The following is a 23,757-nucleotide window of genomic DNA, read 5'->3' as shown; positions in this document are numbered from 1 at the left end:
TGCTTATGTTGTGATATAGTTTAAACCAATACTTTACTTATGTTGTGATAAAGTTCCAAACAAAAAAGTACCAATACTTCCACTGCAGGTGAGACCAGAGTAAAGTGCAGCTTGCAGCAGCATCCAACTCATTTCCACATCAAACGCTGCAAGTCTTGCATGTCGTTACAAGAACCTTTTTACGCCGTTACGATCAAACACGATTAAACATAATGAAACTGTAGTGGTGATATTGCACTGACAGAGCATCAAAAGACACCAGCTTTTAAAAAATCAATAACATCCTGGAACATCCTTTGGAATGAAATATTTCACTTTCCGACTTGACATGAGCACCCGTTTAATGTACGTCTCCGACTTTTGGGTCTTTTCGGGGGCGTGTGCAACCCACCGCGGTCACCGGGCGAAGCTCAGAGTCCTCTCAGGAAACGGCCAACCACTTACTTCTATCCTGCGTCCCCTTTGGAGGAAGTTGTGGTAGCTGCCGTCCTCTCCGAATGGACAGGGGGGAACTGGCGGGGCTGGTTTGGACCGATCCGCTGCGGGGGTGCGCCCTGAGGGACACAAAGTGAAACTTGATTGGATGAGCAAGAGGGCGTGACCACGGAGACCGCTAAGAGAGGGGAGGGGGCCGGCCTAAAATCCCACAAGCCTTGAGCGCGAGCGGCTAAATCATTCCATAGCAGAGCTTTTCTGTTAGCAGAGAAGGCCTGTGGCCAGTTTTTAAAATATAACACAAAGAAGGTAGAAACGGACATGGTAGGGACACACAATTAAGTACACGCACACAAGCACAATCGCTTCATGAAGGCACAAGATTAAGGTGGCTGATAATCATACAGTGAAAATAAACTGTACTAGTAACATGTATGTACACTGGCTCAGGTACATACTGGCCACACATACATGTACTGTACATCATGTACAGTCTATGTCAACCATTAGAGCATACCCTGGTTTTCCTGAACCATACAGAGTCAATAGAAATGTCAGATCTTTAGATTCACATTTCAAGAAGATTCATTGGACAGTGACTGCATGACCCTGAACTTATACCCAAGAATCACCTCCTTCCCAGAGTTCCTTGTTTCCATGTCCCATCTGATTTACTTAATATTCACTTTATAGTTTGCCCCAGGCTCTCTATGGTACACTGCAGACCTTGTCCCAGGATTCTATTCTATTCAGTGCTTCTGTTTCTGAGGAAACCAGTTGACAGCGCTCTGACTAAAATCCCTGCCTATAGATGTTTAAATAGGTGATTTGAGGACACAGTTAAAAGAACAGCGATAAAAAAGATGGTTCCTGTCTGTACAACAGCAGATTCCTGCACTGCCTTCTAATTTTCTTTAGTAGACATGAACACAAATGGGGTCAAAAAGGAAATAATGTTCACTTGTGTGTAAAATGGTAGAACGTAAGGCTTGCCATTTCAGCTTATGTCTAGAAGAAGCTCCAAATGACACCCATCTTCAATGTGAACAACCAAAACATAAAATAAAAACAGAAGTATTTTGGATATAAATGTTGTGCCTGACACCACCATCAGTAACAACGTGGCCACACAGGAACTGTTAATTAAGACGATAATCTTGAAAATTTTATCACATTTGCATATAAGGTAGGAAATGTGTGCATCCAATAGTTGAAGCGTGTGGTGTGTTTTTTTATGAGTGTGCATGTATACTCTTTATAAAGACACATAAACATTTGTACTATGTACAGTACACATGCACTCCCAGGCACATACATTTAGTGCACCAGTTATGATAATAAGGCCACAAGAAGTATGATGTTTGTACAGTATTTTGCAGACTAAAGACAGATTCTTGTACAAGGAAATGCAGATCACAAGAACACTTTACTTGAAAATAATTTAACTGTAATATTTAATTTCACGATTATCCAAAATGGATACAGTGTTATATTTGGCATTTTAATGCAAGACTACTACATACTGTATCAATGGATGAATGTTGATAGTGAACACTGTAAACTTCACAAACTTCTCTTTCAAAGCATATTGCCCAAAAGCAATGTTTTCACTATGTAAGCTAGATGCTGAAAAGTGTGTTCAGATGAAAATATGATATTTGTTTGGTATACTCATATATTATTTTCCTACAGCTCAACCTAACTAATCTCGTCATCAACAAAGTTAAAGACCCTTAAAGACTTTTATGATGTGGCATATATAGCAGTGTAGACAATTTCAGTCTTCCTCTCTCTCATACACACCTCTCATAGTCTAAGCTGTCACACATACAGAAATGTAGTGAAATATCCTGTTTCATACTCTAAGCAGAGAGGTGTGAAAGGTCCCTACAACAGTAAGGTTAACCTGGGAAAACCTACCTGGACCACCATTGAAAATGACTGAAAGAGTTCTCAAAATGACTGTGCCATGACCTTTTCAGCTTTATTCTAAACCACATCCTGTTTTAATGGTTCATGAGTGTGACCGTTTCCTCAGTTAGTACACATGCAAAGATAATGGACATGTCGCCATTAGCACTGCATGTGAACTGAGCCAGCACCCTCTTCAAACATTCACAGTGACAGCCAGTGTCAGTGCTGCACTTGAATGAATGCCAAGCTCAGAACCGGTTTTTCACCGTGGAAGAGACCCCCAGCGGTCCGGCCGACCGGTGAGACATAAAGGCAGCCGCTACGCAAGCAGAGCATGAGCGGAACAATGGTCGCGCGTCGGGCGGGCGATCGAGTCGAGCGTCTCATGGAAACCGAGCAGAAAGGCACCATGGGAGTCTGCGAGCGGGCGATGTCGGGGCATGAGAAGCGTCGGCGGGCGGCCCGTTCGGCCGCGAGAGGAGGGTGAGGAGCAGCCATGAGCGCTGAGATGCAGGGGTGCTACGCGGGCGAAGCGCCCGATGAGCCGCCAAAAAAAAAAACAAAGGAAAGAAATGAACATGGGGAGAAAGTAAGGCATTATTGTTTTCAGCGATGGCAGCCCCACGCCATTATATTCGCCGGGAATATAAATGGCGTGTCTATAAGAAATGAAGATAAAAGAGGAGTTAGTATCTACTCCCAAGCACTACGTCTGTAAGCTACCATGGAGAAAGGGATGCAGCGCAGTCACCTCGGGAGAAAACAATATGGTGAGATTGGCAGGCGGAAGGGAGGGCAGTGCACGAGTGGGTGGGTGGGGGTGGGGGGGAGCAGGGGGGCGGGGTCAGCTGAGGGGGAGGCGGGGTTTCGGCCCGGCCGGGGGGCTGGGCCGCTGGCGGCTGCGTCTGGGGTCACCTCGTTAAGGCAGGTGAGGGAGGGGCGGATCTTCCGGCCGGCAGAGACGGCATGGACCTGATGATGCTGGACTCCGGGCGCTCGGTGGACCGGGAGCGGGGGGCGGGCCGCTCCACCGCCGGCCGCTGGTCTGCCGAGCGGGACCTGTGATAGTCGCGCCTGTCCAGGGCGCCGTAGTGCCTGCAACGTTAGTCAGAGAACCCGCTCAGTGCCAGCCTGGCCTTTCACCTGAGGGGGGTGGAGCAAGCACACGACACAAACCGGCGGCTGGGCGGGGCCGGTCTGGAGCGGGGGACAGGTTTTGAGCGCGTCGATGTCGTTCCTTTCGCCCGACGTGTGGCGAGTTGTGCCGCGCGCCCGGTCGGGTGTGTTGAGCGGATTCCAGCGGGTGGTACGGCACACCACAGCGTGTACGTGCGTAAACTCGCATGCTGCTCAAACACAGACACCCTACTGCGCTGACACACTTCGCAAAAACATGACCGCACAACGACCGCCTACAATACTCAACCCGCATTGAACATAGTGAAAGAGAAAGAACTTAGACTGTGAATGCCCCAGTTCTAGTGCGCTGTTTGTGATTGCGGGTCATTGTTACACAGAGGGGGGAGGGAAAAGAGAAAGTTAATGGTTTGGCACGTTCGGCAGCCCCGAGTGAGACCGCAGAGGAAGGGCCTTTTAATCCCGGTGTTCTGTGAGGGGTGAAGACCGCTGTGTGAAGACCCGTGAGAGAAAGCACCCTTTACAACTGCCCACCAGAGTGGGCTTCCATTCTCTCTGAATGGACGCTAGGCGCAGTAAAGGAAAGAATACCCATCGATACAGACATTCTGATTTCATACAGTAAGTTAAGAAATATTTCATAAAAGGTTTCTATTAATTTTCTATTTCAGGGTGCAAATACCTCCATATTGCACATATGAGTGTCCGTTGACAGTCTCAAAAACCAATCAAATCCAAAGGTTGCTTAATTTAACTTTTCCAGTTGTGTATGGGTAGTCATGTTACATTTTTACAAGGTTATATGTGTCAACACCTTACACACCCAGAAACTTGGTAGAATGTGCATGCTAATAAAAATACAGTACCAGTTCCTAAATGACACAATCACATAGAACCACGAATAGCTCTGTGTACCATACAATCAGTGTGAAAACCATTCAAAAATCCCTAAAGTCAGTATTAGGACACAAGAGTTAGTATTAGGACACAAACAAGGCAACTGCAAATGCTCCACAGTGGTTTCCGTTTCCAACCTGCGTCACAGCAGTTCATGTTTGGACTGATGTCCTATGACTTATGTCAAAATATATTTTTAAACCTGCTAAGTTGGTCAATACCTCCGGCAATGAAGTTGTAAAGTGCCTTTTGATGAATAAAACATTTTAGAAACAGTGACACAAGCCCAGTTGCATAAATGTACTCTGAAGGAACCTGTGGTACAGACAGCCTTTTTGGATCCAAAATGTTTATTATTATTCTTTTTCAGTTCTGTGTAGTTCCAGACTTGACATGCTTCTTCCAGGCTTTACTGTTCAACTTCAGGTTGCTAGGAAACTCTCTGAAGCATTTGCAGGTTTGCAACGCACCGTAAAAACAGTTAAAACTGACTGATAGAAAAGTCATCCAGCAAAGGCTCGTTCTGGTAGTAGCTACCAGCAGTGGGGAGTGACCGCATGCCACTTTTTGGGGTCAAAACATCATTGGTGGACCTGGGATCCCAAAGACGCCAGGGGTGAGGGAGGAGGTGTGGCCCAATGGCCTTGTCTGTCATGCATCTCCATGGAAACTCTCAAGCCTCACTGAAAACAGGCACCGATTCCACCGATTGCTTCCAGTTTTAATTAAGTTATACACCACTGCCGATGTTTGGGTCCTGCATACAACGGCAGCCAGCAAAGAAACAGCATTTCATTGATGAAAGCTTAAAGCCAAAATTATTTTTTGTTTCACCTTCATAAAAATACTGCGTCTGCTGTTTATTTTCGCCACGGCTGTTCTTTTATGAATGATGTGACTATAACTTGTAAAACCTTTTAATGTAATAAACCCAACCCGCAGGAGCAACTATTGCAGTCAGAATTTGTTAGAGCAGTCAAATGAATCTGGGAAGTCACTGGCTGTTATTTACCCTTTAAATGTTATTCATGAGTTCATGCTGAAACCCCACCATGAACATAAGACACCTAAAATGGAGTACAAAGTGTAGAACTATGGGATAAAACGAAACTGGCTGTTCTACGGCTCTACTTTAACCACGTCATTTTCTAGAAGCAAGCCTAGAACCCAAAACTGTCTCCCCTCTGCAGCATTACCTTATGGGCTCTTCCACAGGCTGGGGCTCTGGCTTGGAGGGAAACTTTGGGATGTTCTCCTCTCTTTGCATGTGGGGTGGGGTGGGGGGAGAGACAAATGTGAGTGAATGCCCTCAGGCGACTGCAGAGCAAGGGCTGGGGAAAACAGCTCGCCCTGACTGAGAAAGCCTCCGCTCTCCCCAAACACAACGCACGGTACGCATCATTAATCACCGCCCCCCTGCCCCTGCGAGATCGCACTCATAACTTACAATTATACAGCTGAGGAAAAATCTCCCGCTGTTTCTCACAGATGTGCTTCCAGACCGGTTACTATATGGTGAACGTCTAAACATCAAATTCCCCTCTTCACTGGAGGGACAGTGATTTTTTTTTAAGCTGTCATAAACCGATATCAATGTTCCTTTCATTTGGCAACTCCTGATTTATGCCTAATTTCTCTCCTGAATAATTTTTTTGTAAAGGGGGACACAACAAATGGTTAACTGGCTGATCTGTATAAGCAGTTACCTGTCTTTCCAGAAAATTCCAGATAACATATTGTTCTCGAGGATATAAAAACTTTACAAGGCAGGAATGGGGGTAGTGCTGTCACGGGAATTTGAATGCGATGTTTCGGTCCTACAATTAATCATCTCTACAACTGGCTTACACCTACGTTCCATATGCTTACATGCAGGCTGCACTACGGGGAATAGCAGAGGTCAGACTCGAGGCATAGAAGTGTTCTAGAAGCAGAGGAAACAAGGTCTCTATGCAGCTGTGGTGCAACACAGTGGGGCTATGGCTACTATCATCTACTGTGTAAGAGTCTAGGAGAGTCTTACAGATCTAATGTTGATTACTGTGCAGGACAACCGCTAGCTATCATGTGATTATACCTTTCGGTGTCTGTGGACGGCTCGATTTCTATCCTTGGGCATGGTCTGCTAAATATGGTAAACCAAATGTTCAGTCACAAAATGAAAAGGCAACACAGGTTGTTCTTTGAAAAAATGATCAGACCAGACTCTTTCATCGTATTAACCCATAAAAATGGGACGTTAGAAATCATTTGACATTTTCCTGAAAGAGTCGAAAAGTTTTCGAAAACAGGAGAAGGGAGATTGTATAGCTTAGCATTATATACAAAGTGTTCATCAGGTTGATGGGCCTAAGTAGGCAGGTATACGCATTGTGCTTGCTTGAGAGATCAAACTGAAAAAAATAAGTTCATTTTCTCAAAGAACAATCTAGTGTAATGCGGCTTTAATCTTTTATACAAAAGTTGGTTCAGTCTCAAAGAGATTTCTCGATACATCACGTGTGTCTTTTTATGGGTAAGTGTAAATTTACAGATTTCGGGGTTTAAAAAAGGTGCTTCAATGCATTTCCATCTACCTGAATTTTTTAGATAGTCTTCCACCATTGATCTGATAATGTACACCATTAATCTGCAAATGATTGATTTTTTAATCATGTTTTATGTTTTCAAAGTGTAAACTTCTCAGAAATATATAATAGTGTATTATTATTTCTGAAAACATCCATTTAATTTCAGAGCCTGCTCAGGTTATAGCTATGTGTACCATACAATAACTGTCAGGTTTGGAGATCAGTGAAACACGTTAGAAATCCTGCTGCATAAGCAAACACTGGAACAGTGTAACAGCTCATGAGCTAAAACAGCTCATGAGCGAAAAGCTAGTTCTAGTCATTCTATGCATGTGGGGGAACAGGCATAAATGATGTAAAGGGAACACTGAGTAAAGTTAGCCAATCAGCGCAAATGAAACATTGATTATGCCAGCGTATGCCCTAGCAATGTACGTCCAGCTTGGAGCTGAACTACAGCACAGCTGATTATTACTTGTTTTAATGTAGGTTTTGATGGTATAGTTCATTAGAAATAAAAAGTGACCAATAAAATATATCTTTTCACAATAGGAAGACTGGTACCATATAAGGAAACATAAGCATATAAGCCCCTGGGGATGAAGCGCTTCCGTTTCTGGTTTCTGGGGGGTTGCGGGACTGAATCCCGTATGACATGGCGCTGAACGGGATGGCGAGCATTACCCCCGGAGCGGGGAGGGGAGCCGCCCGTACAGGAACCACGCGGAGAGTGACCCGGGGGAGAACTCCACAGAAACGGCACTAAAGGGGGTGCGTATGGACCGCTGCTGAGCTCTGCCCAAACTACAGCACCTGTTAGCGCTTACCTGTAGCCCTCACAAGCTCCATTCACTGTGTGATCTGGCCGCTGGATGGGCGTGTGGTTAGGTCCGTTGTAATATCTTTAGAGAGAAACAGCAGCGTGTTACATTTTCAGGGGTCACACCTGGAACCCAGATGTACCTCCATCAGAGCACTTCTATTGCACTTGTATCATTATTTTGATATTGTGGCTTGTTCTCATGCCTCACAGTTTGACTTGTAACTGCACACCTGGAAAGTGTCTGATCCAAAGCATGTTGACATTTCGGGAGTGTCACCATTTTCCAGACCAATACTTGTAAACTTATACTAAAACTAAAGTGCATTTTATATGTTTTTCTTTTCTGTTTGTTTTACGTTATGCCATGTGCTTTGCTTAATTTGCTTTGAGTGCAAAAAAGTTAAATGTATCCTCTAGGCATTGGACAGTGAACCCCTTTGTACAGCAGAATTGGAGGTGCACTCCCATAAGGGATCGTGGGTAGGCACGGCAAGTCTTCTGTCTTCACCTGGTCCAAATTACTACTGTTTGCATATCTAGAGTCACAGTCTATTCTTGAAAAACCACAGCAATAATACAGCATGTCATAACACAGACACAACGGACAGGCAGAAACTGCACAACTGCTGAGGTGCGGTACAGCGGTGGGGAGGAAGTGGATATTGATGCTAAAACTACAAGCAGGGTAAACGCGAGACTAAAATCTATGCCGCTCTCTACGTCTATGGTTTTTTTAGCGTTTTTGGCGGCGCCGGTACCTTTCCGGGGAGCGGTACGAGTCATCGTAGGCGCCAGGCAATCTCCTCTCCCTCCTCATGCCCCTGGATGCCGCACAAGACACAGGGCCGCAGTTTGAACAGGACCGGGAAATCTGCTCAACCCTTCCGCGACCGTTACAGCGCGAGCGCCTTTCATTTTCGCTCACAAAGAGCCCGGAGGCCCTTGGCTCTGAAGAACCGCGCGGCAGTTACACTTTAGTAATAGGACCGCGTGGGTTCTGAGGACTCATCATTTTCCCCCTTCTGCCCTCCCGCCCCCCCCTGAGGAAAAGGGGCCGGGCGAGGCGCCTGTCATTTGTGACTGACAGCCAGGCGGCGGCGGGAGCTCGAGAGACTTCCGCCAGCGCTGACTCCGGGAACTCGGGGCGTCGCGAGCTGGGGCGGGGTCACTGGTGATCACCCCTTGCTTGACACCAACCCCCTCACTGGGGACATGGTTGGATAGAGCTTTGGTGACAAATGTCAATAACCATCACGCTTTCCAGATCTTATAATCAGATGTGGTGTCTCAGGGTTATCAGTGGGTGAGTCATCATAATCATGAACAGACTAGGACACCAATAATGAGCATTTTGATGCAATATTCTAACATTACCTCACACACACACACACACACACACACACGCACACACACGTAACATGTAGCCAGGAGCACTGTACACTTAACAAGCAGCACAAAATCCAACTAATAACAGTTACAGTTTCCACGAACAGCACCACAAAACTGGTTCACTAATGCATGTCCGTAAATGCACACGGCAGTGTATTTAACCTCTTACTTAACACAGGTCACTAATTGTCGGGCGGGTGGGGGGGGGGGGGCAGTAAGAGGCTAACGGCCCTTCTAAAGATCCGTAATGACACTGAAATTGCATTATGCATTCAGAATCCATCGCAGGACGGCGTTACAGAGACGGTGGTTCTACAGACGTCTAAATCACTCGGTCAGACACTGAAAACAAAAACACCGGACAAGACAACGGCCCGTGTTCAATCAACATTTGTCCTTAACACTCATTTTCAATTTAACGCAAGCGTTAACTCCGGCCGCGGCCGAATGCGTGAAATATAACCGCAAAAATGAAAAAAAAACGACACTCTCGTTAAATTGTAAGCCTACTTGTTTAGGGAGAAACACTGATTGAACCCGGGCCCGGAACGACAGAACACGGAAGCGAGCGACATCCAGAGAAACGGCGCGGCGTTTTAATACCTCTCCAGGTCATACGCGCCCTCGGAATACGCGCGGGCGACGCGCGTGGAGCGCAGTAGCCTGACCGCGTCCTCTCGATAGATGGGGTACACGAGACCGCTGCCGGAGAGACGTCAGAGAGAGTCACTTTCTCCTCCTTTCTTTCTTTCTCTCGCTTTTTTCGGTCAGGACACACGGGAGGAAGGGAAGACACCGACACGTGTGGGAGCTGCCCTAGCAGCCCCCCAGGGGCGCAGCGTAGGGAGGGGCCGCCGTGATCGCTATGGCAGCGCAGACTGTATATCAGGCGAGGGTGCTTGATATACTCCGTACGCTAAGCACAGGGTGGGGCAGGGAAGGTTCCGGAGCCTTTGCTGGACAGCTTTTCACAGGACACATCCACACGGACACAGGGCGTTTGAGTACAATACATTCAGCGGTGATATGACTGTATTTCCTGGCATGGCCAAGTGCTGATAAATAAAGTTAAAACATTTCTGAAAAAGAAATAAAATAATAAATGGACTGCATAATTCTAATGTGTGTTTTGACAGGCTCACATCTTGGACAGAAACTATGCAGAAATGACATTTTTGGTGTAAATAATATGTAAATAATGAATAAGTACAACGTGAGGTCAAAATGTACACCATTTATGGTCTGCCGTATGAGATAGCGCTCTGATTCTCGCAGCTTCGCTGAAGTAGTTCAGTTATAAGCTTCAGTACCATGATTCACTGCAGAATGACCGGGTCAATATGCCATTGTGCTTTCTTTAACAGATTATGTAACAGCACAACTGGCTCTGTGTAGCGTGATGCTGTGATGAAGATAGAGTGCAATCATGTTTATACAATGGAGCATGTGGTAGTGAATGCATTTGATGTTGAGAGATTTTTTTTCCCATAAGCCCTTGCAGGAGGAGAGCACAAACTCGCAGCAGCTGCCAACCAAGGCAACTGGCCTGTTTCGCGTCTCCAAACATAAGACACACATTTATTAGTCACTAAGGGAGACATTTCACCCTCCTGGATTGCGGTTTGTCTTTAACCTGTTAGCGGACATTACAAAAAAGATTTATTTTTCAGTTACATTAGATCAATCGCTGCAGTTAGCAGGAAATATTGTGTGAGCAACTGAAACGTTAAAGACAAACCCCAAATTAGGACCGGCGAATGACCCCCATGGATATATTTGCCCTTTGAGGCTAAATATATACCTATATACATACCACACCACAAACTCACCCACATTTGAAAGTGCGCGGCTGTGTGAGAATGCCACAATAGGAAGTCTCCATGTGACTTCCTGTCCCATCCTCACAGGGCGTGCAAACTTTCAAAAAATCGGCCGACCAATTGTCATGAACCACAGGCACATTTTGTGGCACTCATGCCAATGTGGTGCGCCAATGGTGTGCGGGTTTGACGTGACAAACCAGCTGGTTTTGCTGCAGCATCGATGTCTACTTCCGTACAGCTCTGGAAGGGAGTAGTCCATGGGACAAGGGGAGGGTTGGGAGGGCCTAAGCATGCAGGCAGATACTAGTTGACACTCCGGGGGGGGGGGGAGGGGTCTACCTGGGATCCGTGTGAAGATGATTGACAGGCTGGCTGTGTCTGGATCGAGGAGGTAGGGTGAGGTAATGGCTGCAACCACATGGAGAGAACAGAGACAGGGATGAATATGGGCGGAGAGAGAGAGGAGAGAGAGGGGCGGAGCTAGGACTCCCCATGGGAATGGAGGAGTCACGTGAGGGTGGAGCCATGGGAGAGAAGGTGTTTGAAGGGTGATGTGGTTCTACCACTTCCTTTTGAGGAGGCGTGGTGCTCTGAGGAATGACCCTGAGCCTAGAAGGGGAGGGTTCTGATTGGACAGCACAGTTACTGTCACACACAGCTCACAAGCATTAAACAAGGCTGCAAACAGTATTCATACTGTTTAGAATAAAAGTTCAAAAATTTCACCTGATAAGATTTTTAGACCCAAAGGCCAGAGGAAATACTGCCAATTAAGGATTGATTAGGAAAGCTCAGTAGGGATCTCTATGGGATTCAAATGTTGTGGACACGTTTTGGATACATATTAGTTATTGTGTAGTGTTTCCCAATTGCAGTGTACAGTTGTCATCTCTAAACTTAAGCAAGCAACGTTTGAGGACCTTGAAAACAAATGGCAATTTAAAAAATCTCTGTTCTTCAGGTCAGCTTCAGGGTTGTACACCGAAAGACAACATGAAGTCAAAATCTGTTGGCTTAAGAAAAATTGCAGGCTAAAAAGTCTGCTTTGTGACTGTAATGTTTTCCCCTTTCAGCTCCCACTGACTAGGCCAGTAGTTTTATTTAGGGGAGGTAAAAAAACATGACAGGCTTTTATTACGGTTTCAAACATTCCAACCTCTACATTATTCATTTCCTGTTTCATTTTCGACTGTTTTCAATAAATAACAAAGGGAAGTATTTAATTAAAGGCTGAGGTACAGTCTGGAGAACAGTGTCACACGCAATTTAGATAAGTGCGTTTTCTACTTACGGGTCTGATTTAGACTGTGCCCCTGAAATATGAAATAAAGTTAATTGGAATGAGGGAAGCTGGTGGAAATCGCTGCCAAGAGGCTCTGGGCTCCTGATGGGCGGACTGGGGGAGGAGTGAGACGGGGCCGCCGCCCGGAAAGGGCCGGAGTGGATTAGCGCCACGCAGACAGGAAGCGCCCGCTGCTTCACTTCCTCTGGCGTTACAGCCTGCGGGACCAATGAGGGCCCTGGGCCAACAGTAGCTGTGATAGAGCGGGTTCTGATGGATACTGTTGTGAAAGACCTGGTTCTTACAGATCTAGTTGAGATGGATATTGTGGTGAAAGACCTGGTTATAATAGATCAGGTTGAGATGGATATTGTGGTGAAAGACCTGGCTCTTATAGATCTGGTTGTAATATTGTATAACTGGTTGCGATAGATCTGCTTGTGAACGGCCTGGTGGAAAGAAATCTGTTTGATATGATCTAGTTGTCATAGATATTGCCATGAAAGACCTGGTGGAAAAGATCTGTTTATAATAGATCTATTTGGTTGTGACAGATATTACTATTGTATTTTGTTGATATTGATATTGTATCTTTCAGCATGTGCAGTATTTTCAATGGCCTGGGGTATGATTGACTGAAAATAATCACACAGCACCCTAAAATCAGGACATTCATACACTAAACACGTATGCACTAAAACCTGTCGCGTCTGCACGTGTGATTGGCTGAGGGGGCAGGTATACCTGTCGGGGGAGTAGCGGTCTTCTGACATGCGCTGCCGGTCAATCCTACTCGTGGTGTTGTACTGAGACGGTGACATGCGGTTGCTGTGGTCCAAACTCCGGCTGCGGGGACAGATCGCCATGGCATCACTTACGGCTACGTTCAAACCCCCCCCAAAAACAAACCATCCAATACCGTTTCCCCGTGAATGTCACATATCGCATCCCACAGTTCCAGGTAGCATGTAAAGTACACGTACATCAACAGATAGATAAACTCTAAAGAGCAAGTAAGTGGACAATTATTTTCACCCCATTTTCTCCCAATTTTCAATGGCAGATTTTGCGTGTGCTCATGCTGCCAAGCCAGTGCTCACCTCTGAACACAAAACATCAGTCAGCTGCTTTTTTCATGCTGCACTCCATCCACCAGTCCACTATCAGTCATCATTTAAATTTAGGGTATGTGCTTTTTTGGGCACGTAAAGTAAGCAAAATATCAAGCAGCCACAATGACCATGATCAGCCTATATAATATTTTTTTTTTAAGTACTCCTGGTGAACCATTGACAAATGACCTGGTTGTTTTGTGTCAGTATGAATAGGAGGCTTTGTCATCCCTCTGCAGCGTGACGCAGTACATGCCACCGCGTGTGACCATTCTCCATGGTGACCGCGGTCAGGCAGTTCAGCGGTCAGAGTGACACCCCTGCTAAATCATCCAGCCTGGCAGCTCTACCCGCTCCCAGCCAGCCGTTTCCCAGGCAACGGGGCGGCAGGGTGCGGAAATCGGGGACGTTACCTCTGGAGAGGGGGGACGCTCGGCGACCGCGACCGCGTCCGGTTTACGTCCACGGACCGGGAGCAGTGATTGGACGACATCACCTGCTCTGGAACGGAGAGCGTCGAGCTCTGGAGATCCCTGCCGTTGTGTCTGTAGTCTGCACAGAGAGTACGGATAAGGACAGAATCACAGCACGGTACACTGAATTTTGCCCACTAATAAAAAATGGATACGCCTAGCATTTAAATAATAAAGACCCGTGTGCCGAGCACAGGGAAACTCCATTCCGAGCATTGTGCTGCATTGTTAAAAATATAATTTCTTATGAAGCTTGAACGAGTTATGTTTTCTGTGTCGGTGGTGTTTAACAGTTTGCATTTAATCACATTTGGTTGCGATTCATATTTAATCTGTTCAGATTCATGCTCAGACCCTTAACGGTACTAGGATTAAATTACAGTTACATTTTTGACAAAATTAGTTTTTCACGCTTAAAACGAAAACAACTTTCAAAAATCTAAATATTTTTAATAATGGCTTCCTGCAGGAAGGATCAGCCCACTGAACTTGAAATAGTTCATTTCACAAAAATAATCAACAATGGCTAGCAGCTAATGGTTAAGGTCAATGCCGTGCATTAAAGAAGTTGATTGGTATTCACCAGAGTGTACAGAATATTAAAATGCTTCAAATAACACTGAACAGGCCACAAAAACTAAGTTAATAAAGGTGTAGGAAAGAACTTGTATAAGTCAGGTATTATTACTTATTTTTGATAGTAATAATAACAGAACCCTGGACAGTAGGAGTCAAGCCTTTTCAATAACATTATACAGTACTCTAATTATTCTGACAGCTCATAAATAGCAGAAATCATATTAGCATATAGTCAAAGGAAAATATAAGAGAACGTGAAAACATAATGAAGGGAGGTTCCTTTGTTTAATGTCAGTCAATCCAAACAGTTAACCCCAAACTGTCCTGTGTTTCACAGAGCAACCTAGAAGATTTAATAGCTCTTCTGTGTCTCATTACAGGCATTACTGTACATCCAGCTTTAAAGTCATTTGGGTTAATTAGACCAAATACTTAATGCAGCAAATGTACTCAAAACTTCAGGTGAATCAAAACCACAATCACACTTAGGGCCAGATTAATTCTACCCACAATGCACTTTGTCATTGAGTTATGTTAGGTGTTTATGTGATATGCTAAATAATTCCCAGTGACAGTCATTGTCATTGTGTTGAGTAAACACTGAAACACAATAGTTGCTGAAGGTGTGCACTAAAATAAAGGATGAAGCTCTCTGTGGTTACACTGAATCTGGGCCTTTGGACCCTTAAAAGCAGGGTGATTGCTCCCCCTTATCCCATGGAGGATCATGGGATAAGACCAGCAAGACCTTACAAAACCGGCATATATGTTAAATTAAGGAAACTTATTTTAACATGTGTTACTGTACAAGGTAATGCATATATTTGAAAATATATAAACAATTGCCACTTTAATATTTAAGTTACTTTGTTATTTTTGTATAAACAGAAGGTTATCTTGAAGATTGTACAGTAAAACTACTTCAATAATAAATTTTAAAAAAACAAAACTAAAAATAAGTGCTCCCATTGGCTTCAGACTGAACAACTGCTTGCCACAATGTATTATAATGCCAATAATCTATATGCATTAAAATTCAATTTCAATATATTGCTTATATGTATCGGAAGCACTGGCTCTCATACATAGTTTTTTTCTGATCAAAATTGGAGAAAGCTTTTTTTTAATCATCTTGTTTGGGTATGTAAATGTGATTCTCTATCCTTCAGACGAGCCGGTCTCCGTGCGCGAGGCCAATTTGTCTGACGCACGGTGAAGCTCTGCTGTCCATTATTAGGGTCTTAATCAGCCTGCTGCAGCAGCAGACAGTCAGCCTGCATCAGAGACCCTTTTTTTTAAATCGAGGGGCTGAAAACAAGCAGAACGCAGAAGAAAAGGAATCTATAATTCCTTTGAATGTTAATCATCTCTCCCCCCGCTGGAAGCATTGTATCAGCAGTTTCAAAAGAGGGGCTTGAGAATTGGCCAAAATCAATAGGAAACTACGGCGGAATGGAGGGGGAGGTGGAGAGGGTGAGAGCGAGAGATGGATGGGGAGGCAGAGAGAAACACAGGAAGGGGGGAGAGGGAAAAATCGAATGTAAGAGGGTATTCCTGCAAAGCTGAGACTTCGCCTAGCGAAGTTAGGAAGTACCGAAGGGAATTTTAAAAAGGTGGGGGGGGGGTTCCTTTACTATGAGTGAGGTTGCCCTTTCTGCTTGGCGCCCAACGTGGGGCTGGGTATATCCAATTCCACCCCAATTTGGAATGGCTATTTAATGGTATGCAACCGCAGGCGTGTACATGCACAAACCCCACCGCGTATTCGAGAGATTGTAGACATCCATCCTCTGAAACACTTGGCATCGCCAGCTGCTTAACTACAAACCGCAGACTAGAGCTAAGCGGTCATAGGGTGGAGTAGGAGGAAGACCTCTCATATGTGGCACTGACTGCAATTTATGGGCGCCCTATCTACCAGCAGGGGTCGCTGGATAGCGATGTACATGGAACCCTATCCGATTGTGAAGCATCCCATTCCCTGGGGGACACAACCACCAACAGTGCATCCCCATATGGAGCTACCAGCCACAGCCAACACTGATCTGGGAAGATTCTTTATTATGATTTGCAGTATGGGCACTTGAAGGCAAGGGAGACCAAGATGGTGGCAGGAGACTTAAAGGGGCAGTTCGCCAAAAAATGAAATTAAGGTATGTCTCCATTTACCCAGACTACTATCCATGATATAATGATACGGTTACTCACAAACATCCAAAAAGTTTAATTTGTGCAGGGCTTTATCGAAAACTACTTTCTATAAAGAACACTAACTGTTCATATCCGCACAAAGTCTCAGCCACAGCAAACCAGTATTCAGGGGCGCAGTATGAACATTGTTAACACAATGTCGAAACAATGTTTTAAAACAACGTCGACACTGCATCCCAGAATACTGGCATGCTCTGGTTCAGACTTTGTGAGGCTATACACAGTTGGTGTCCCTTGTAGAAAGCAGTGTTTCGATTAAACCGTCTACAAATTCAGTTCTGTGGACGTTTGTGAGTAACCCGGGCATTATATTTGGAAAGAGACATTGTTGTTGAGGTGTTGAATGTCAATTTTTTCAGCTTTGAGGCCAAAAGTTAGGGACCCACTGAGGCCCGTTGTATCAGGATAAGCTGCAGTGGGCATCCAGAAAACTTGTCAAATTTCAGTGAAACTATCTGGATTGATAAACAGAACTCTGGGTAAGTGAAAACACACCTTAATTCCATTTTTGGTGAAGAGTCCCTTCAATAATGTACCATACTGCATACTATACAGTCAATATGATTTTAAATATATCAGCGCATGCACACATATGTTAAACTGTTCTAATGTCAAATATTCATGTAAATATAAAGCAAAGCATGTGCTCCAAATAGAAAACAATATTATAAACAAATGTATATCGACCATTGTCAATGTAAGAAATGCAATGCATTATCAGTTGATCATTATGAACATGGTATTGTACTTGATCCTGCTGTGACGCGCTTAACATATCATACCATAAAGAATTGCCCTGAATTATCTGGATAAAATTTTTGCGAATTAAATAAGAGCATACCTAGATAACAATGTTAATTAAACAGTACTGTGCAAGTGTCTCAGATCATCCTCTCGTTGATTCAATTTCCAGTTAAATCAGCCATTCAGGGGAACTTTTTTTTCGGTGTCAGACAATAAGTCAGGAAACAGAAAATTAAATAAAAAGCCTCCACATAACATAAAATCTATCAGTATGACCATTCTTTCTTTTGTGCACCCTACTACCACTTTCAGCCTTCCATCATTCCAATCAACAGACAAGTTACAGCTGTGCCCTCCCAACCAAAGTTGTCACCAGAAGTATCAATGACATCATGTTAGAACCCTCTGCCTTTGATTAACCTTCAAACAAACAGCTACCCAATCACACATTAGCTGCCTTGCAGGTTTCTTTGTCATGTGCATCTAAAATGGCTAAATTATATATTTCAAATGAGATTATACGTAAGATAATTCAACAACATAAAGAAGATGAAAGTATAAGGAAAATAAATGAAAAATAGGAGTTTCCAAACCTGGAATTCAAAGTATTATGGTCCTCGACCAAACGCCCAAGAACTGGTAAACCACTAAAACTATCACTATCACAAAGACAATACTCAAAAGATTCTTTGAGAAACAGGAAAAAACTCCACTCTTGCTTCAGGAGATATAAAGAAATCCACAGGTGTTTCTGTCAAACCTTCCACTGTGAGAAGATGACTCAATGCTGGGGGTCTGAAAGGATATGTTGTTGTCAAAACACCACTACTGAGAAAAGGAAACGAACAAAAGAAGAAAATGTGCGCTATTACACTGAAACAGGACACCTAAGATGTGGAGTAAGGTTTCATGGACCTGAAATTTCAGTAAGAGAAGGTAGTACAGTATATACGCCACCAAAGCAATGAAAGACTCAGAACCATGTCTACCGCCACCAGTCAAGCATGGTGGAAGATCAGTGCAAGTTTGGGGATGTATAACAATATTGGGATCTGGTGATTTGGTTCTGAAGGCATTGTGGATGCTGATAAATGCAAACACATCTTAACATATTGCACAATGCCCTCTGGACAAAGTTTGACTGGGAGCAAAGTCATTCTACAGCAAGAGAATGACCCCAAGCACACTACTAAAAAGATCAAGCTGCTGATGTTTTCAGAACAATGGACTGGCCACCCCACAGTCTAGACCTCAATACCTGTATCTGAGATTACTTGGATTGATACAAGCAGAAAATGCAACCAAGAATTATGGATGTGTTTACAAGAAGCATGGGAAAATATCCCTGCAAATAAAAAAATAAAAAAACTCAAAGCACATCACAAAAATTAATGGAAGCTGTGATAAAGGCAAAGGGTGGACACACTAGAAACTTAAATATTTGATATTGTACATAGTTGTGGAGGTTTTGTGCAATTCTGTGTGAAATATATGTTTGCTGCATTATTTTCTGACACTGAAAAATAAATAACTTGCACTTAATGGCTGTTTTCACTGGATATTAAATAAAAGAAAGGGTGGTCTCTGACTTTTGCACAGTACTGTATATTTATTTTGGTCCAGAAATATTTATTCATCTGTATAAACATTGGGCTATTATGTAAGCAGAGGTCTTTACCTGATACAACTCCAACCCCATCCTCGCAGTCGTAATCTGAGATTTCGCTGTCACTGATTCTCTGGGATCCTGTAATAAAGTTGGGGGGGTGGGGGTGGGGGAGTGAGAGCCATGATCACAGCCTGCCACTGGGAACACTTCCACGTGGCTGAGCTGATTCAACCAATCAGAGTTATTTTTCTATGAGGCTAGTGAAGGTCAGCTGACCAGAAGACGGTGTCATCCTGGTACAGAAACCACATCAACAAGGTTTCCGCAGGCAGAGAAGCAGCCACAGCAGGGGCTAGCACACTGGAGAGGGTCATGGGCAGTGCCAAGGATTCAACAGCAGGTGAATGCAAGCAACACTGACAGTAAGAAACATGACCAATGATGATAAAAATGGCTAATTTACCCAAAGGTTTTCAGAAGAGGAATTGGGCCCAGTAATGGCTGTGTGAGTGCCTCCCTCATCAGCAAACGGCAGTAACAATATTGTACCACTAGATGGCAAACAGTCCAAAAAGGTATGTGAACACTGTCTGGTCTGTTTTTGTCCAAGATATGGATGCTGACAATTTTCTTGAGATCTGAAATATTTGTCGAGATATCTACCTTTTGGCAACTAGATGATTTTTCAAATAAAACCATGGCATGTATTATACTACCCTGATTTGCTGAGTTGCACACTAAATTGGTCTTACCACCGAGTAAAAAATACAAACACCGATAAAAAAAATAGAATATTTTAAAAATAACAATTCAGAAACTGCGATGTAGGCATGACTTTAAACCATTTTCCTACATGGTCACTGTTACTTTGATGGTTTTTTATTGGGGCACTGAAAGACGCTTCAATCATTCAATTTAATTCTGAAATGAAATCTGAAAAGCAATCGGCAGCCACGTCTCCACAAGACTCGTTTCTTCGAATCGTGCTTGCTCCAGTTGTTGGTTGTCTTTTTCGGTTTATTTCATGGTTCAGCCACATTAAATCAAGTGGAGACGCTGGCCTTTAAAAATATTTTTCGTATTTTTATGAAGTGACAAGCGTGCCGCTCTCACAGCGTTTTTCTCAGCGCGTCGCGGATGGGCAGAACCTGCTCCAGCGCTCCCCTTTTTCATACGTCAGCTCTTTCACTTTGCAGAGAAAGACACGGAGAAAAATATCAACAGCCAAATGAGCTTCGAAATAACTCCTCGGTGAGTTAACACTAAGTGTCACTTACACAAGATATAATACTGCATTATATACGTTCTGTTTTGCACACTACCAACCAGTGGGTGGCACGGACCATATGGGTTTGTGCTGTAAGACCTATTCAGTAGAAGTAATGTTCCTTCAACAAGGGCAAAAGAAAACCCCAGGCAAGGAACTGAGAACCTGCTTTGACTGTGTGTCTATCAACACAGGTGGCCTGAAATAAGCTTTGTGTACGACATTCAGTAAAACGAAAGAGTTGCTGTATGAAAATATTTAACATAGGGAGGAACTTCTAGATGGACATACAGTAACAAAGCATCTATGAATCTGCATCACAGCAACTATTTACCTTATCAGTTCCTCCTATTAAACACCAGGGGTCTATTTAAAAAATATATGAAATATACTCACTGGCTTCTCCCAGATAATCTTAAATGAATCCCTGATTAACTACTTATACTTGTTAAACCTGCAGAACATCCTTAAAGTCACATAGGAGCAACACAAACGCACCCTTAAATGCTCACACTCAGGAAAACAACAATACAGTCAAGCCAACAGCCAAGGGCAGAAAACACACGAAACAGAATCTTAGTTCCGAGGGGGAAAGTCGACAACACAGAGAAAACGTAGCAGGGTGTCGCGATGGAGAAGCAGTTAGTATCAGATCGGAAGAGGTCTACGGAAGCAAAAGAGCAATGTTTCCGGGAGAGCGGGTCGGTTAGCACGCAAGCGTTTCCGGGAGGACCTGAGGGGGCTCGGAGAATTAGCTAATGGGGGGAACGACATGTTTCTGAGTTCAGCGGTGCGAACAGATGCAAGGGAAGGTCAAACCCAGACGGGGGGAGCACACTCAGAACTCTTCGCACCACCGTGGGCATGCATTACCTGAATTGTACGAGTACGAGCCTTTGCCTGGAAAAGTATCGAGGTGAAGTGAAGGAAGTAAACAGAAAACAAAATAAATTTTAAAAAAACAAAACACATTTTCATTTGTGAAAAACCAGTTCAGGGCTACTCTGCTTAGGACTTAGGAGCCAATAACCCAGTAGGCTTTTCTGGCACTCTATAAATATTGAGCACTGTAAGAAACAGGAAGTTTGGAAAGTCCAATCAAGATGAAGGCAGGCTTAATCACGTGACTGAGACTCTGCGGCCTTCCAGGACCACAGCCGAGTAGCTCGGAACCAGCTCTTCATAATGACAAAGCTTTAAACAATGTCAGCACACTTGACAGGTGAAAAATAATAGCTATGATAACAGGACAAGGGGTATTCATTTTCCTGCCATCGGTACAGCTATTACAGTGCATGTCTATAGCAGGAAATGCAAGTTGGGCGAAAGGCCGCCCCTTTCCTGTTTTGCTGAATGAAGTTGAGATGGGGTGTGTCTTTTCTCAGCATTACATTTCTGATGACAATGATCTAATTTCCTAAGGGCTCAAAGTACACACCGTGTCAAGTAACAGAGCCATTCATGTTGTTATTTTAGACTGATGAAGGTCACTTAAAAGCTAATAGGAATTTCTCTTCCCTGTATTCAATCAACATCTGTCCTTAATTTATGTAACACTTTTTTTCTGCACAGTCATTATTTTAAGTTCAGCAAGTACCAAATGAACTGAAAACACGAAAGTATGTTTGTGAAGAGAAAAGGAAACAAACACTTGAATTCATTTGCAAGTGAAAAGTGCATTCTGGGTAATTATACGTGTCATCTTCTCTGGGGTTTTGTGCTGTATCAGGCTCACTGCCTCAAATCCTAAAGCTCTCCTAGAGGAGCTCCTTAAGAGTCTTCTGCAAAAAGGCTTTAATTGCCTTACAGCGCTCCAGTGCCTTCGCAATATCCGCAGTCATTTTGAGGAGAGTGTATCTGTAGTCGTGGTTTAGATACTGTTGAAAACAATATATGACTGGACCAACTAAATTAAATTATACAACTAACTGATCACAACTGCATTTAAACTGCTTCATGGCTAAACAATAATCTTGCATTTAGTCATTTGTAAACAATTTTGCTTGATTTTAATTTGAAAAGGAATAGAACAATATTTTTGTTCTGTATTTTAGTGGTTAGTCTCTCATGAGAGTGGACTACACTTGCATAACATAATTAAAATTAATCTTAAGAGCTAATGGGTTTATATTGAAGAAAACAGGAAAAACAAAGCATGAAAACACAATAGGCTAGGTGACCATTCCCTATTGATAATATGTGCCATGTTAATTGTGCTTACTGTAGTGAGTACAAGCATGTGTGTATGTGTTAATGTGAATAAAGGACTGTAAATAGAACATACAGTAACACTGACTATGATGACATCACTCTGTAGTTAGGACAATAGGATGACATTTAAAAAAGTGTGCATATACACCGCACATACAGATGTGAATCAGAGATGTTAGGGGCAATTCGGGTGACAGAGAAGCGTGTATATATTACAGAGGATTTTCCACATTCTTAGAGTCTAAACAGCAGTTTAAATAGCCTGCCTAAATAAGCAACTTTTTTGTGCATTTAATATGCTTATAATGACCTGACTGATAGGGCTAGCAGCGTGATTGGTTTCGAAAACGCTGAGCTGGCTAACAAAAACCTCACCAGAAGCACTCGAGCGTCTCTCCCCTATTCCCCCCACATCAACTGCTGACAGCCAGCGAGCCGGCAGCGAGACTGTTTACCAGCGCAGCGTCACCCAATAGGCTGTCACCGCGCTAGAGTTCATTATACAGCACATGAATGAGTGACAACAGAGCCTGTGAGGACAATGTGTGTGTGTGTGTGTGTGTTTGTCAGCGCGTGCGGTGCGCGGGACCAGCGAGGGAAACGGGAGGCGACCTACTCTGCAGCCTCCGCGTGGGGCTCCCTCCGTGCGTCTGTCTCCTCTGCAGGTAGGGCGAGGGGTTGGGGAGGGGCATGGAGGACACGTCGTGCGTCTGCAGCTTGTACCAGTGCGGCTCGTCGTCCAGCAGGGCCGTCTCCAGCTCTATGAGGATCTGCGGGGGACCAATCGGCACGCTCAGACACAGGCGCTTTGTCCCGCGAAAGGTCCGTCACCATTGGACGAGCTCTTAGCCCGCCCCGCAGGTTCTGCAAGCGTTCCGTTATTGCTCTTATTTGTTACTCTATTTATTTTTGATCGGTCCATTTTTATCCCTGATTTTTAAACACTTTTTCTCCCAATCTGGAATGGCGGCTATATTCACTGGTCCCTCTCATCCATTTAATATCCGTCAATTCTTGGGCGTGCGTGAGCTCTCCTCAGAGGCGCCTGGTGCCAGCCTGTGGCCGGCGGCCAAGCCGCCGAGCTGCGCGGTCCTCGTGTTGGAGGAGCGCGCTTCATCTGCAGTGGGCATGCTCGGGCGACCGGAGGAGTCGCTCTGATGGGAGAGGAGCAATCCGCGGACCGACACCCTCCCTCCCTGAGGTACGCTGCGAGGGACTAGGCCCTGTCTGCGAGGCTTTGATTCCAGACTGCGGAGCGCGAGACTTCACTGGTACCCAGAG

The 23,757-nt window shown here is 44.3% G+C and overlaps 1 protein-coding gene across 49 annotated transcripts in view; it reads right to left on the bottom strand.

Annotated features, from left to right (window-relative positions):
• Nucleotides 1-23,757, bottom strand: part of rims2a (regulating synaptic membrane exocytosis 2a) — a 251,613-nt gene that overhangs the window by 65,530 nt on the left and 162,326 nt on the right. For 25 of the 49 annotated variants that reach the window (XM_064308375.1, XM_064308208.1, XM_064308385.1 and 22 more), the window contains 13 exons: nucleotides 23,093-23,246; nucleotides 21,139-21,165; nucleotides 19,068-19,136; nucleotides 13,796-13,934; nucleotides 13,015-13,116; nucleotides 11,328-11,396; nucleotides 9,769-9,867; nucleotides 8,535-8,597; nucleotides 7,781-7,855; nucleotides 6,461-6,508; nucleotides 5,580-5,642; nucleotides 3,265-3,444; nucleotides 445-554 (listed from right to left, as the gene is read on the bottom strand). In XM_064308375.1, coding sequence (XP_064164445.1) covers nucleotides 445-554; nucleotides 3,265-3,444; nucleotides 5,580-5,642; nucleotides 6,461-6,508; nucleotides 7,781-7,855; nucleotides 8,535-8,597; nucleotides 9,769-9,867; nucleotides 11,328-11,396; nucleotides 13,015-13,116; nucleotides 13,796-13,934; nucleotides 19,068-19,136; nucleotides 21,139-21,165; nucleotides 23,093-23,246 — 1,198 coding nt within the window. The remainder of the gene's footprint in view (nucleotides 1-444; nucleotides 555-3,264; nucleotides 3,445-5,579; nucleotides 5,643-6,460; nucleotides 6,509-7,780; nucleotides 7,856-8,534; nucleotides 8,598-9,768; nucleotides 9,868-11,327; nucleotides 11,397-13,014; nucleotides 13,117-13,795; nucleotides 13,935-19,067; nucleotides 19,137-21,138; nucleotides 21,166-23,092; nucleotides 23,247-23,757) is intronic. The other 24 variants (XM_064308452.1, XM_064308238.1, XM_064308283.1 and 21 more) reach the window with 8 other exon arrangements.

Source organism: Anguilla rostrata, chromosome 1 (assembly GCF_018555375.3).
Source record: "Anguilla rostrata isolate EN2019 chromosome 1, ASM1855537v3, whole genome shotgun sequence".
Lineage (NCBI taxonomy): Eukaryota > Metazoa > Chordata > Actinopteri > Anguilliformes > Anguillidae > Anguilla > Anguilla rostrata.
This window is presented reverse-complemented; position numbering and strand designations above follow the sequence as displayed.